General features: G+C 41.5%; 2 protein-coding genes across 2 annotated transcripts in view; both read right to left on the reverse strand.

The window, feature by feature from the left end:
* Nucleotides 1-1,242, reverse strand: part of LOC128120730 (phospholipase A2-like) — a 13,899-nt gene extending 12,657 nt beyond the window's left edge. The window contains exon 1 of the mRNA XM_052754936.1: nt 1,227-1,242. Within this exon, the coding sequence (XP_052610896.1) occupies nt 1,227-1,242 (16 nt within the window). The remainder of the gene's footprint in view (nt 1-1,226) is intronic.
* A 1,184-nt stretch (nt 1,243-2,426) lies between these two features.
* Nucleotides 2,427-15,516, reverse strand: LOC128120731 (phospholipase A2-like). The gene is made up of 4 exons (XM_052754937.1): nt 15,483-15,516; nt 13,464-13,623; nt 12,555-12,682; nt 2,427-2,533 (listed from the first exon to the last, which is right to left on the reverse strand). Exons 1-4 carry the CDS (start codon nt 15,514-15,516, stop codon nt 2,427-2,429), a joined length of 429 nt encoding a protein of 142 aa, XP_052610897.1.
* Nucleotides 15,517-16,159: the final 643 nt, after the last annotated feature.

Below are 16,159 nucleotides of genomic sequence, written 5' to 3' on the forward strand. Positions count from 1 at the left end.
GATGCTGACAGTGACATCTTGCCCCAGGTAAGAGTGGCTGGACCCTACAATCCTCCAAGTTAACTGTATAAAGTAAGCACTAAGTCTATCCCCAAGAACCTGACACAGCCTATGGTGTAGATATAGTTATAAGTTTGATTTTTTTTTTAAAGATTTATTTATTTATTATGTATACAGTATTCTGCCTGCATGTGTCCCTGCAGGCCAGAAGAGGGCACCAGATCTCATTACAGATGGTTGTGAGCCACCATGTGGTTGCTGGGATTTGAACTCAGGACCTCTGGAAGGGCAGTCGGTGCTCTTAACCACTGAGCCATCTCTCCAGTCCCCATAAGTTTGATTTTTATTTAATTAACAAATTAATTAATGTGAGTGTGTGTATATGACACAGAGAGAGGGAGAGAGAGAGAGAGAGAGAGAGAGAGAGAGAGAGAGAGAGAGAGAGAGAGAGAAATTCATACACACAAGTGGAGGTCCGAGAACAACTCCGTAGAGTCAGTTCTCTCCTACCTTTAAATGGGTTCCAGGAATTGAACTCAGATCTACAGGCTTGTATCTTAGGCTGCATGTTACTAGCCCAGAAACTGCATTTGAAAACTGGGAATGTACCCATATGTTGGTGTTAGTATATGCCTTTAACATCAGCACTTATGGGGCAGAGGCAGGCAAATATCTGAGTTCAAGGCCAGCCTGGCTTACAGAGTCAGTTTCAGGACAGCCATAAATATACAAAGAAACCCTGTGTTGAAAAACAAAAAACTAAAAACCAATAAATAAGGAAAAAATAAAGAAAGACATAATGACAGAGAGAGAAAGAGAGAGAGAAAGAAATAGAGAAAGAGAGAGAGAGAGAAAGAGAGAGAAAGAAAGAGAAAGAAAAAAGAAAGAAAGAAAGAAAGAAAGAAAGAAAGAAAGAAAGAAAGAAAGAAAGAAAGAAAGAAAGACAGCAAATGCCTTCACAACAGATGGTGCCCACAGGCCAATATGCTGCAGGCAATCCTCCAGCTGAGACTCTCCCTACCCAGTGTGTGAGGCTGACGATCAACCATTACAGGGGCTGGAGAGATGGATCAGCACTTAAGAGCACTTTCTGCTCTTGCTGAGGACTGGAGTTCCATTCTCAGCAACCACATGGTGGCTTTGTGAACAGTGTCTGCTGGGCCAATGACCTCTGGCCTCTGTGTCTAGTCTTCTCTCATGTACCCTCTAACTTATCACGCCAGCACCTCCTTTTTCTGACATCTCACCTTTTTCCCCAGATAAAAACCATGTAGGGGTGAGTCGAGTTGTCTCCACATTCAAGCTCCCCCTACCCTTCCAGCAGGACTCTGGACAGTCATTACCAGCTACTCCCAGTCACTGCGCCTGGGCAGGTGGCTCTAGCTGCACCTGTTGCTCACCAGTCCTGACCTAGGGAGGGGCGAGGCCTGAGCTTTGGGACATCAGTGTCAATAGGGGTGGGGATAAGAAAGCAGAGGACTGGGCAGCTGTTCACTAAAGGAAAAGAGAACAAGAACCACGTTTGCCGTAAACCAGGCAATGAGACATCTTTTTCCTAAATTGTGTTGAGGAGGAAACCAGAGATTAACCTGGCTTTGCCTACGGGGTCAGGTGATATTGAAAGGTAGAGGAAATGTAATGTTCACATTTGTTTGTTGTAAAAAGTTAGGCTGCTGTGTACTTTATCAGGACAATTATCCTGTGGCGTGTGTTTAGGCACAGTGGAGATTCAAAGGTCACAGGATGTAATCCTGTCTTCAGGTCATTTACTCTCAGTCCAGTTTGGTTTCTTATATCCCACTTCTTATGATGAGCTCACAGCAGAAGTGCTTTGAGTCCAGTATTTTTAGGGCCAAAGTATTCCTTTAGTTCCCATGTGACACTGCTTCTCTCTCTCTTCTCTCCCCTCCTACCTCTCTGTCTTCTCTTTCCTTCCCTCCCTACCCCTCCTTTCCTCTCCCTGCCTTATCTCTTCCGTCTGCTCCCCTGTCTGTCTCCCTTAACACCCTTCTTTGTATCTAAGGCTGAGTTTTTCTTCTACTTTTTGGGTTTTTTTTTCCATTTAGGGTTTCTTTGTGTAATACTCCTGGCTATCCTGGAACTGGACTTTTAGACCAGGTTGGCCTTGAACTTCAAAGATTTCCCTTCCTCTGCATCTGCATCACACTGTGCTGGGGTAAAAGGAGTGGCCAGGCTCATCACCCACTATCCAAGGTGCTCCGCTAATGGCAATGTCTTTCCCATTAATCTTCAGTTTCCAGAGCTGGATGGAATGATGTTCTCTGAGGATCTAGTTATGTTCCATAGACAGAGAATACAATCACCATAGCCGAGTTCTTTCTATGGGTGCTTTATTAGAGGGCACATTGTATAGTGAAGACCACCAGGCAGGCAGGGATGGTGTCCCAGTAACTGAGGTGATAAGTCTAACAGTTATCTCGTTTGTTCTGCTTGTTGTATGGAGTATTGAAGAAGCAGATGGCGGCCTGGTGGGCACAGTTGCAGATGAAGGCCTCACAGGGGTTATTTTCCTCTGGAGAGAAACAAAAAAGAAGTTGAGTGGAACCCATGACCCTGCTCCCTATGATTTGTAACCAAAAGACAGTGGTGCATCTAACATTGGTGCAGACTCAGGGTTGAGAGACAGAGCACAGAAAGGACATTGAGTTGTCCAAATTGCTGGAACACACTGATAATAAAAATATCAATTGTTGTGGGCTGGGGAGACGGCACAGTTGGTAAAGCGGTAAAAGGTCATGAGGACCTGACCTAAGATGCCCAGCAACCATGTAAAAATCAAGGGATGCTTGGGGCATCTGTAACTCTATTGGGAAGTGGGAAGCATGTATTCCCAAAACTTGTTGGTCAGTCAGGCTAGCTAAAAGTGAGTGTCATGTTTAGTGAGAGACCCCAGCCTCTAAAGACATAGTGGAGAGTGACTGAAGAGGACACAGGATGTAAACTCATTCTTATACATAAAAATAAATAAACATGGATATTTAATCCTAAAACCAGGAAAACCACAAATATCAGCTACCACTTGAAAATTATATGATAGAAAACAATCCTCCTGCCTCCACCTCCCAAGTGCTGGGATTACAGGTGTGCACCACCACACTCAGTTCATGGGTTCTGGAGGTGGAACCCAGGGCTCTGTGCATGCTAGGCAAGCACTCTAGCAACTGAGGTATATCCCAGCCCTCTGAATCCTCACCTGTAAAATGGGAATGATAAATCTTGCCCTGCACAGGTGTTTACTCCAGTATCTGACTTACACAATGACGCAGCTCTCCATTGTCTAGTCAGTATGAAATCAATATAACACAGCAGCTAACAGGAGAGGCTTTGGGCAGGCAAGATGGCTCAGGGAATAAAGGCCCTTGCTACCAAGTCTGAACCCGAGTTCTATCCCCAGGACTCACATGGTCAAAGGTGAGTACAGATTCCTTCAGAGATCCACAGGTGTGAAGTTGCACAGGCATGCCTCACCCACAAATATATAAAATCTTTAAAGGTTTTTTAAAAGGCATTTGAATGATGTAGATGATTGATCCAGAATCAAATGTCATCACTTCTAAGCTGTTGACCTTGGGCATCTGGCCCCAGCTTCCTCATCTTCCCCATCAAGGACCTCTGTTGTGTGATTTTCTGATTGTGTTCTGACAAATAAAGCTTGCTTTGAGTCAGAAGGTGGAGCTAGCCACTACTGACCATAGATTTGGAGGACTGTAGACAGAGAGGAGTCAGGAAGAGGTAAGGTGGGGCAGAGAAAGGAGTTCAGCCCTTTGAAATGAAGGAATGGGAGAGGAAGAAAGGAACTGGCAGCTTCTCCCTGTTCTCTCATCTTTCAAGTTCTTGCCCCAATATTTGACTCCTGGTTTTTGACTGATAAAGATTAATTAGATTAACACATCAAGTGGTGTTCAAATTTGGGGGCATGAATTCAGGAAACAGCCGCATGCCCAAGGCTTTGCAGCCACAGGCATCTGCCAGAGCTGTCTGTGGGAGTTACACCTGCAGGAGTCGCCATGTGGCGGTCTGACTTTTCTTTTTCTTCCCCAAGCCCTCTGAGTGGGTCTGGGATTTTCCTGTTGCAGCCTTTCTACAGCAATCTACACAAGCCCAAAACCTGACAGGCACTTTGGTTCCCAAAACCACTGGAGTTCATCCCTCACCCCTGGCCAGCTCTGCCTTCAGGCAGCTCTGTGTTTTCACTTCCTGCCAGCCACACATGCTGCTTTTGTGCATTCCCTTGTATCTGCCTTTCAGACTGCTGGCTCTTTGGCTACTTTTTCCTGTGGGTTGTGGACTTCCCCTGGACCCTGTCCTCTGGCTCCTGACATCTGACTGGGGCAGCTGTTCTCAGCCAGTTGTGCACCACCTGTGTTCTCTGTCCAGATGTGCTGCACAGCAATCTTAGCCTCACACTTCAGTGTCAATATCAGCAGATTTGGTGAGACAACTGAGACTTTTTAAAGGGGGGAATTAGTTAAAGAAAGAGAGAGAGAGTTTTTTCCCAGGATATAAATTAGGAAACACTATTATGATGGAGGGAATTAGGTCTGTGTATGATTCCACAATGGATGTTTTAAAAATAGAAGCCCATGAACTATGCACTGGTTGCTTTGGAGCCCCCATGGGACTGAACTTGGCCCTCTGGATACGGAAGACATGTGTTTGGCTCAAAGTGTTTGGGGGACACCCAGGCAGGGGGATCGGGATCTGTCCCTGGTGCATGGGCAGGCCTTTGGGAATCTGGTGCCTGTGGTGTGATGCCTTGCACGGCCTTGGTGCAGTGGGAAGGGGCTTGGACCTGCCTAGGCTCAGTGTGCCGGGCTCTGCTGATTCCCAATGGGAGACCTTGATTTGAGGATTGTGGGGATGCGGGGTGACTTGGGAGAGAGGGCTGGGGGGTGGGAGGAGGGAGAAGGGGGGATCTGTGGGAGGTATGTGGAGTGAGTCGAAAATTTCTTAATAAAGAAAAATAAAAAACAAACAAACAAATAAATCAATAAATAAATAAAATGGAACAATTAAATGAGGGGATAATTAACTTAGCTGTGATTTACATAATGTTAATTGTAAGCATTATCAGCTTAGTAATTCTTGCTTTATCCCTAAAAATGTTAGTTGATATCAATGCCAAATATCAGAAATTGACTGATAATATGCAAGCCTTACAACTACTTACTAAAGAAAAACATGTAATTTTGAGTGATACTTTAGAAGACTTAGAAAAACTCATTAAAACAGACCATAGAGATATTCAGACAAAGACAGAGGAATTTAAGGGAGAACCAATGTTACCATCACATTATGAAATTAGAAAGAAACAGCCTAAGGTTATCAAAAAACTCAACCTTAATTTATCCAGTCACCAAACAGGAAGAACTGTCAAATGACAGGAATCCCCAAGGCTGTGTAAGAGCTGACTGGATTCCTGTGGAAATGTTAGATTTGAGGAGATTTAAGGAAGAGATAGTCTCATATGGTAGCATTCTCCTTTTGTGAGGCAGATATAAAATTCATGGTCAACTAGTAACAGTATTATCCCACAAAAATGGAAAGACTTGGTTCTAAAAGTATTGGAACCTGGTCCTCAATTACAGTGAAGGACCTGGTGGGAAGATGAGGTTGAGGACATTGAACAATGAACAATGAAGTAGGGATAGGGGTATAGAAATTTCCAAGACCAGCTGCTTGGAGAGGGTGATTATGCTGATGTATAGAGACAGTCTATATATGATGACCATATCTTGGCTCTATGCCGTGAAACAGCTTTGGATGCTTGGGACAGAGTTGAAGAACTTGGAAAGAAAACTGTGTCATTTACTACTAAAGTTGTACAGGGCCCAAAAGAAAAGTTCACTAATTTTTCATGAGGATTGACTTCATCTGCAAATAGAATGATACCAAATCCATAAGCTAGATAAATAATAATTGAATCTTTGCATGTGAAAATGCTAATTCACAATGGAAAAGAGTAATTAGACCTTTAAATTTAGACCAGCACCCACAGAGGAATGGATCAGAGATACAATCAATATTGAATCTTATAACCATGTTGATGCTTGGATAGGAGAAGTGATTTACAGAGGCTTGAAGAATAATCAAAATGTCAGATGTTTTAATTGTGCTAAACAAGGTCACCTAAAAAGGGATTGTAGATAGGGCATTCCTAGAAACAATGATTTTTCTAGGACTAATCCAAACAGAAAGTCTCTGCTTTCTGGAGAAGATAAAGCAAAGGCAGAACCTGGAACAATGAATGCAAATCAACAAGGCACAGACAAAGTAACCCTTTGCCATTGGAAAACATCTTGGAGGGGGGATGCTTGTGGGCCCTCATGTCGAATTTGGTTTAGGCAGTCCCTATCGACTTGTGGAAATGCTTCCTAGAGCAAATTAAATACATAATGACTATTGTAAAAAAAAAAAACCCCATACTGCTCTGGATTAAATAACAACTTTAGAAGATAGAACAAAAATTCCAGGTAAAACCATAAAGCAAATATTTTGGCAAACTTCTATACATGATCAAAGACCAAAGTTAAAAAATATGAATAAATGACATTGTAATTGAGGGTCTTGTAGACACCAGGGCAGATATAACAATAATGACACCAAAATCTTGGCATCCAAATTAGTCTCTTCAGGAGGTAAATGTTCAACTTTTAGGGATTGGAGCTTTATCTCAGGTAAAATAAAGTCAAGATATGTCAAATGTATAGTGCCAGAAGGACAGAGAGGAAAATTAGAGCCATAATTGGCTAACATAGCAAAAGATTTATGGGGATGTAATTTGTTACAGCAATGGAATGCCCAGATTAACATTCCTCCAATCTCAGGAACAAATCATAAACTAACAAATGTTTCTGGGACAAATATTAAAAAGTATTATGAAGAACAGTCACCGACCATTCAGGTTGTTCATAAACAGGGCACAAAAGCTCCTGATCTTTTAAGGTTACCAACAGCCCTACCTTTAAAATAGTTAAAAGACAAACCTATCTGGGTGAACCAATGGCCTTTGATATCAGAAATATTACAGGACTTAGAACAACGGGTACAGGGGTAGTTACATAGTCAACATATTGAAGAATCAACTAATCCTTGGAATTCTCCTATATTTGTCATTAAGAAGAAATCTGGAAAATGGAGAATGCTAATAAATTTGAGAGCCAAAAATGAAGTAATTCAGCTGATGAGCTCTCTATAGCCTGGAATTCCTTTGCCTTCTCTGTTACCTCAAGTATGGTCTATTATAGTGATTGATTTAAAAGACTGTTTCTTCACTATACCTTTATAAGAGAAGGATAGAGAAAAATTTGCCTTCATATTGCCTACTTATAATAATTCCCAGCCCATTAAAAGATATCAGTGGAAAGTTCTCCCAAAATGGATGCTAAACCAACCTAACCTGTGTCAATGTTTTTGATGACTGTCATTGGAAATATTTCATAATCAGTTTCCTCCATCTAGAATTTACCATTATATGGATGATATCTTACTAGCTGATTCAAAATAGATACCTTAGAGAAAATGTTTGAAGAAGTAAAGAAAAATTTTACCTTTTTGGGGATTACAAATTGCTCCCAAAAATACAAAGAGGAGACACTATTAACTACCTAGGATATAAAACAGGCTTACAAAAAATTCAACCCCCAAAGGTACTAATCAGTAGAGATCAATTGCAGGCTCTTAGTCTTAGCATGGTGACATTACCTGGCTACAGCAATAATTGGATTAACAACTCAAGAATTAAGTAATTTATTTCAAACCTGACAAGGTGACAAGGACTTAAATAGTCCAAGTGGCACAGCCATATCTGAAAGAATGGCAAAATTCATAAAGCCAGCACAGCTGCTTGACAAAGATCCAGCAGAGCTGAGCCACATGGTGGCTGCCATGCCACCTTTGGTTTTCACCTCCACCTGTTACATACTTGGGGCACTTTTAAGATTTGTACAATTTGGGGATATTGGATTGATGGAAATTCCTTATGAATCATTTATGCCTTCTCCTAGGAATGCTGCTTCTAAGCTTACCCAGGAAAGTCCTGAACATACTATTCCCACCACCACCACTTTGAGGGAGATATCCTTATCTACTTGAAGGACTTCCTTCTGCCTTGGAGGTTGTGACACATAAAGAAGCCAGAGGTCTCTTCATGTGGCTATGAGACATTCTTGAAACATCTGTCCCTGTACTTACACTGGAACAATATATTCAAAACAAAGTAAATTCAAAAAGATCAACAAGATCTGGTGGGCTAGAGAAGTTGGCTACAGCTCAGATTACAAGCCTCTTCCCACTGTATACACAGACAATTATGTGGCATACAACTCTGCCCCACATAGAGACATACTGATGAGTAAAGTATGGAGTGGAAAGATGATAAAAGTATAAGAAGTCAGGACCTCCCTCTCTTAAAAGTTAGAGTCACTATAATGTCAAGGAACAACAGAATGCCAAATTCTATAAAGATATAAAATATAAACATTGTATTATGTCAGGATTTGAATAAAAACAGCAGCAGCTTTAGCCTGAGGATTTTCTCTGAGCACTCTGACCACTAAGAGTTGGTAATACACTGCCTGAGACATGGCAAAATGCCCAGGGTGGTTGAAGATTTTGTTTTGGTCTAGTGTCCTTGAAGCAATCAAAACAACCAGCCTGAGCACAGGCTGTCATATGCCTCTAGATTCTCAAAAATTGGGTTATGGGTTTTATAAGTAAGAATGATAACTGTTTATTAATGATGTCAAAACTTGAGGGAAAATGATTGGAAATGATAACTCTGTTCTGTCATAGTTTATTAATGATGACTAAAAGATGAGCAAAAGGAAGTGAAACACATGTCCAAAAACAAAAACGATATGATCTATGTTTTGGAACATCAAGAATGTATTCCTGCTAACTAAATTCTGTATAAATAAAGAAACACTCTGGCTGCTAGTCAGTCAGGCTGCAAGATTCTCCCAACCACCATGGCCTGGCTCACTTCTTACACCCTCTGCAGGACCCATCCACCACCGGGGATCGCTTCTGGCATCCAAGAAAATAATCAGCTGAGGCTGAGAGAACTGTCATTGGCAGAAAACAAATTACAGGATGCACATGTGGATTGTTTGGATCCAGAGCTTGATTGTACTCTGGTTATTCAATCTTCTCTGCATTCTCCAATAGGAAGGTAAATACAGGGAGAAGATAATATCTTATAATGGGTATAGTTTTACCACACAAACAGAGTAAAACATTAAAGACCTATGTAGAAAATGTTTCTGAGTTGAATCTAAAAGGAAAATTGAGGCTTTGTCAATTAGCAGAAATAGAGCCACCAGAAATTGTAGTACCTTTTAATATTGTGGAAATTTCCTCTTTATGGACAGAAAATGAACATTGGCAAAGAGCTTGCAGTAATTTTTTGGGAGAGACTAGCAATAAATATTCCAAAAGTAAGATAATTCAGTTTATAAAGACAGCTAACTGGATCTTTCCTCACATTGTACAGGGAACACCAATTTCTGTAGCCCTTATGTTCCTTATTGGTCCAAACAAATCAGTTATTAATAGATTTCCAGAACATCTTAATATTGTTATTGACTCTCAATATTCAGAAAGAGTTGTTTTACGTATTAAAATTGCTAAATTTATTCCAGATGATTCATAATTGACTTTGTTATTTATTCAGTTACAAGAAAACCAGAAATAAAAATCATCCCTTATATATAATATATATTATATCCCACACTGGTCCACCAGGCCCCTTAGCACAAGATAATGATGAAACGGATCAACTATTGGCAGGAAATGTGCTAGAAACCTCAGAATTTCATAAGAAACACAATGTCAAGAGCAAGGGCTTGAAACAGTTTTTTTTCCATCACTTGGCAACAAGTCATGGACATTACAGTGAAATGTCCTACTTTTTTTTATTACCAAACTCTACTATCTGTAAACTAACCAAAAGGGTAAATGAAATTTGGCAAATAGATGTATTTCATTTTGGAGAGTTTGGGAAATTAAAAGATGTACACCATACCATAGATACATATTCAGGATTTCAAAAGGAAAATCCTATGAGTTTGAAAAGGCTGATTCTGTAATCACACATTTGTTAGAAGTTATGATGACCATCATGGGAATACCTGTACAAATTAAGACTGACAATGCTCCAGCATATGTCTCTAGAAAAATGAAACAGTTTTTTGCATATTACAAAATAAACCATATTACAGGTATATCACACAATCCTAGATGGCAAGCAGTTATAGAAGGATCTAATTGAACTCTAAAAGATATGCTTAACAAAAAGAAAGTAGTAATAAAGACCTGCATAAATAGATTGCACAATGCTTTATTAACTTTAAATTTTCTAAATGTTAATGAGAATGAATAGACAGCTGTGGACAGACATTGGATAATAGAAAAAACTGCTGAGTTAAACCATCCTGTATACTTTAAAGATGTATTAACCCCAAAATGAAACCAGGATATGTGTTATATTGGGGAAGAGGTTTTGCTTTGGTTTCTCAGGAGAACAAAAACTATGGATACCATCAAAATTGATAAAGATTATATTTGAACAAGAGAGACTTCTTGATTAGAAGAGGTGATAGTTCATCAAACAGAATGACCATTCAATCTAAACTAACTTATAAACTAACAAATGCATTTCATTTGATCTGACATAGCTTGCCAAAAGGGAAACTCCCCAAAGCTAGGGTTGGGGCAGGGTTTTATTTTTGTCTCTCCAGACAGGGTCGCCTAAAGATGCCATTACCCCCCCAAAAATAGGAAGCAATTTAAGAACATGACACCCACATTCCCAAAGTTGGGATGGATGGTTTTTGGTCATTCAGTGGGCTATGGATATCTGTCATTATTTAGGGGGTTTGGTTACAAGTTGTTATTGGTGATGGTCAGGAAAAAAACTGAACAAAGGAGATTAGATTCAGGGATCATGTTCTGAAAAGAAAAAGGGAGGATATAGAAATGATAGGATAAAAATGTACATTATTGAGTCTACTTTTAAACCAAAAGAGAAACTACTAGCCTTAAATATTTTACATTGGTATAGATTTTTTATATTGATGCAAATTTAAGGTTATTTTTGTTATAATATATTGTACATACCTTTCTATTCTTGTTCAAGGTATTATACCTATACAGTTGATTTAACAATGTAATGTAAATATCTAGTCCTTGAAAGCCATTATTACAAACTATTTAGGATAATAAAGAAAATACAGGTTAGTAATTAGCCCCCTATCACAATCAAACTTGTAGTCATGTTAAGTATGTTTTGAAGTCAAACAGAGATATATTTTAGATAGACAGCTGGTCCTCAAACACTACAGGGATACTGAATATGGCATTTAAGATGTTTCAATAACATATTTTTTTAGTGACAATGAGACATGTCTGCTCCTAGCAGCATCAGTCTACTTCTGAGAAGATGATGAACATCGAAGAAACTCCATATGGAGTTTACTTTCTTCATGACAAAGCTTAGCCACTAGGCCTGAAACTGCCTTTGCCTCGACTGCTGACAGTATACACAGCAGGACACAAAAGAAAGTGACTGTCAAACTTTGCAAAGACAAGGTAGAACAACCCTTCAAAAATATGTTTCACAGAAAAGTCTGTCAGATATTCTAAACCTATAGGCTAAATATGGATGTCCCATGGTTGGAGGCACCTTGGGGGACTGTTTCTGTCATTTCTTAGTTTACTCTGCACTTCCTGCTTATTCAGGTAATATTTCCTTCTCAGGTCTCTGATGGAGTGGAAGACTGAGTAGTTATAGTTTTCCTTGTTAACAAATTCACCTCACAAAAGACATGTAAAATGCATAAGGTTGAGAGACATAAAAAGATAGTTTTGGGTTGGTAATGCAAGTTAGGGTAGAAAATAAATTAGGTACAAGACTTTGAACTTACCAAGATAGGATAGATAATAGAGTATTTTCTCTCAATTTGGCAAATGCAAATGGACTAGACATTGTTAATGTAATTCTTGCCTGTATATATTTGTATATAGTTATTGTACTTATTGTATATGGTTTTACTATGTTAGTTTAAAAAAATACCCGTCCTTTTTGCTTAGACAAATGTGTGATATTTTGACTGTGTTCTAACAAGTCAAACTTGCTTGGAGTCAGAGGGCAGAGCTAGCCACTAGCTAACCATAGAAGTTTGGAGGACTGTAGACAGAATGGAGACAGGAAGTGGCAAGGCATGGCTGAGAGAGAATTTCATCATTTTGGAAGGAGGAACGGAAGAGGTAGGAAGCAACTGGCGGCTGTTCCCTGTTCACTGATGTTCTGGTTCTTACCCCAATATGTGACTCCTGTTTTTTATTGAAAAAGATTAATCAGATTACTGCATCAGACCTCATCCATGTTTTAGTATCTACCTGATAAGGCTGTTGTGGTGTCCAATGGGACCAAGTAAATGACTGCTAAGTGGTCACTGTCCTTGTTACTTCTGCCCCTTGCTAAGATGCCCAGGAGTAAGCAGAATTCAGAGGTTCCCATAGGGTAAACCTACCACTGCAGGTGATCTCACTCCCAGAACATGAGTATGAGTAGGAGCTGGTGTAGGGGTTCCTTATGAGGACTGCACAGTTTTCCAGGTTATCGACCTGAGCGAGGCAGTTGTCATGAATCTGGCAGCACCTGGAGAGAGGAAGGAACAACTAGTCTTTCTGAAACATGTGAGGATGATTTAACGTGATGTTCCAGAACAAATTGTCCTGTGGCTTGAAATCCATGATTTCTACTAAGCATATATTTATTGAAAGCAACTTCTGTGGAGTGTGATGGTGTCTACAATTAATTCTAGTACTTGGGGGCAGAGGCAGATAGATCTCTGAGTTTGAGATCAGCCAGGATATATAAGTGGGATCCTGTATCAAAAACAGTGATTTTTGAGCAAAGCTGCAGGAGTACAGTGAAATTACACATTCTGAACTTTTGGTGACTTTTAAAGCCAAGGCTGACACTCTGATGGGAGCTGTGATGGTTGGCTGTGCCCTAGACTAGTGACTGAGGGCAGTATTACCCACTATTAATACCTCACACATTCTGCTTTGGGGGACCACTAGATACAGGGTCCTCTTGAACTGATTTCTTTGCATGACAAGAGGGGAAAATACATACTGTGGGTGGTGATGCACGCCTTTAACCTCAGCACTCAGGAGGCAGAGGCTGGAAGATCTCTGAGTTCAAGGTGGGCATGGTCTCTAGAGAGAGTTCAAGGACAACTAGGGCTACATAGAGAACCTCTTTATGGAAAAAATAAACAAAGAAAGAAAAATAAATAATAATAAACAACACAACATATATGATGTTTGCAGAATCTGCGTGTCTCCTATTCAGTCCTCATGAGATTCTCTGCTTGTGTCCTGTCCCCACCCCACAGCAGACACTCCAGTGTCCCACCAAGTGGATGACTCACCTGTCTAAGTCTTCCACTGGGTTGAAGAATCTCAAGAATCCACAGTAGCAGCCATAGTAGTTGTACTCTGGAAAGGGATTAATCAAAGGAAGGGTGCACTGGAGCGCATTGCTGAACTGCCAAACAGCCCGAGAGCTGATGCCCTGTGCAGTAGTTCCTGCTGCAAGAAAGCACAGCACACTCCATCAATCCGACTTGACTTTACCAGGGGTCTGATGCCTGCCTGCTAGCTTCCTCCTGGACTCCTAACAGCTGCTGCATGAGGAGAGCAGTGAATAGAGGTGTGTGTGTGTGTGTGTGTGTGTGTGTGTGTGTGTGTGTGTGTGTGTGCTTGCCCCAACACAGGTGAAAGAAGTAAGCACTTGGGACCACTCAGAAATGTCATGCTACACATGAGGAGGTCAGAGCACAGCTTCAGGGAGTTGGTTTTCTCCCTCCACTCTATAGGTCTTGGAGACCAAACTCAGGTCACCAGGCCTAAGTGGAAGCTATCTACTTGTTTGAGATACCTTAACCCAGTATACCCAGTATAGCCCAGTAACCCAGTATAACCTCAGACTTCTGTGGCAACCCTCTGGCCTCAGCCTCCCCAGTGGTAGGATTATAAGTGTACTCCACTGTACTGGGCTGGGCTGACTCCCCAGGACTAAGCTCTATACACATTGCCCTTTGCCTTGCTTGCCTGCTCATTTCTCACTGTCAGGACAGACAGCTGCCACACTGTGGTCCATGCTTGAGAAGCTGAGAACACTCTCCAGTCAGCAGCCAGGGACAAACTGACCTCTTAGTTCAATTACCCAAAATCCAACCATCTCTTAGTTTGAAAGCTGCCCCACCCCTACTCAAGCCTAGGTGAAACCCTAACCTTAGCCAGCAGTGGGATTCATCACAGTTCTAGCTGAGACCTTGAGCCAGAGAAGCAGCCAACACATGCTGATTGTTTTACACTGGAAGAATTAGAAGGAATCTGTTGTGTGGCCATGCACAGCTCATAGACAAGGATAATGGTCAGATCGTCATTGTAATGTCAGCATTTGACACAACAAACTGCTCATCAGCTGAGGAGTAGATAAATGACCAGGATTCAGTCTGCAGTGGGATACTTGGTCACCAGTAAAATGAAGGAGAAGCCATGTACAGTGGCACACGAACTGTGTAATCCCAGCTCTCTGGAGGCTGAGGCATGTAGATAAGAAGTTCAAGGTCACCAGGGAACAGTGTCACAGGACTTTAATACCAGCACTCTGGAGCTAGAGGCAGGTGGATATCTGAGATCAAATCCAGCCTGGTCTATAGAGTGAGTTCCAGGACAGCCATGGTTACTATGAGAACCACGTATAGAAAAAACGAAAAAGAAAGATGCAGAAGCAAGTGTGGCATTATTGCAATCCTGACACTTGGAAGGTGAGGCAGTAAGCTTTCAATCTGGACATAATGTTGAGTTGGAGGACATCCTGAGCCACATCATAAGATCATGTAAATAAAATAATCATCAGGGCTGGAGAGATGGCTCTGCAGTCAGGAGTACTTGCTGCACTTGCATAGGACCCAGGCTTGGTGCCAGCACCCACATGGCAGCTCACAACTGTCCATGACCATAGTTCTGAGGATCAGACACCTCCTCTTGCCTCTGTAGATACTGCTCACACACAGTTCACAGATACACATGCAGGTAAAACACTCTAACACATAATATAAACTGTTTTTTTTTAAATAACAAGAAAATCCAATTTAAGGGCACCTACGTTACAGGGAAATGGGTCTCGGGGCTTATGGCAGAGGCAGAAGGGGCTTTCTTTGCATAGGTCGGTGAATGTAGTGGACTTTTCTAAGGGATCATCTGACTTAGAGGGTAAAGATGACAGCTGGTGTGGACATGGGGTGAGCATGGAACTCCAACTCACAGGCTATTAGACCCCAACAGGAATCCCAAACCAGCACTTGAGGCATGACCAGCGAGGCTGTGCATTGAGGACAAGAGAGATGGGGGGGGGCACCCAGAGGGGACAAGGGTCCTACCTGTGAGCAGAGCAACCAGCAGAAGCAGTTTCATCCTGGGTGAGGGGAGGACTCAGTGACTTCTCTTTAGAGTCCTGTAGCTGTGCTCTGACAGTGTCCAGTCAGCACACGGGCCTGTGACTGCTGTGTGTGTAGCACAGAAGTAGAATACATGCACCCTCACACACAGTCCTGACCTGCAGAGCTGCTGTAGATGGTGACAGAGCCTGAATCAGTGCTGTCACAGAGGCACAGAGAAAGGGCTAGCTCAACACCGCAACCAGCTCAAGTGCAGTGACTGGAAAAATGACAAGTCCCTCTCCCATGGATGCTTTGATATCATAAGAAGATACAGACATTGCTCCTGGGGTTGGGTCTGAGGGATGCTGATAGTGATGTGTGGTTCCCAGGAGAAGTAGCTGACCCCAGCAATCCTTCATGTTCACTGTATAATCAATGTGTTAAGTTTGTCTCAAGAACCGGAGACATTTTGAGGCAGATTCCAGTTTCAAATTCGAACTTTAATTAACTAATTAATTAATGTGTCTGTGTGAGTGTGAGAGACAGAGACACAGTGAGATAGAGAAAGCAAACTTGTATGCACATGTGGAAGTCAGAGGATAACTCTGTGGAGTCAGGTCTCTCCTTCTTCCTTTAAATGGGTTCCAGGAATCAAACTCAGGTCTACAGGCTTGCAT

The sequence above is a fragment of the Peromyscus californicus genome, unplaced genomic scaffold (assembly GCF_007827085.1).
Source record: "Peromyscus californicus insignis strain IS unplaced genomic scaffold, ASM782708v3 Scaffold_2__1_contigs__length_46816999, whole genome shotgun sequence".
NCBI classification, from domain to species: domain Eukaryota; kingdom Metazoa; phylum Chordata; class Mammalia; order Rodentia; family Cricetidae; genus Peromyscus; species Peromyscus californicus.

Coding starts and splice junctions, on each gene's coding strand:
- LOC128120731 (XM_052754937.1), bottom strand. CDS start 15,516: ATGAAACTGCTTCTGCTGGTTGCTCTGCTCACAG. Junction 13,624..15,482: donor GCTGGTTGCTCTGCTCACAG/GTAGGACCCTTG, acceptor GCTTTCTTGCAG/CAGGAACTACTGCACAGGGC. Junction 2,534..12,554: donor GAGTGAGATCACCTGCAGTG/GTAGGTTTACCC, acceptor GTTTCTCTCCAG/AGGAAAATAACCCCTGTGAG.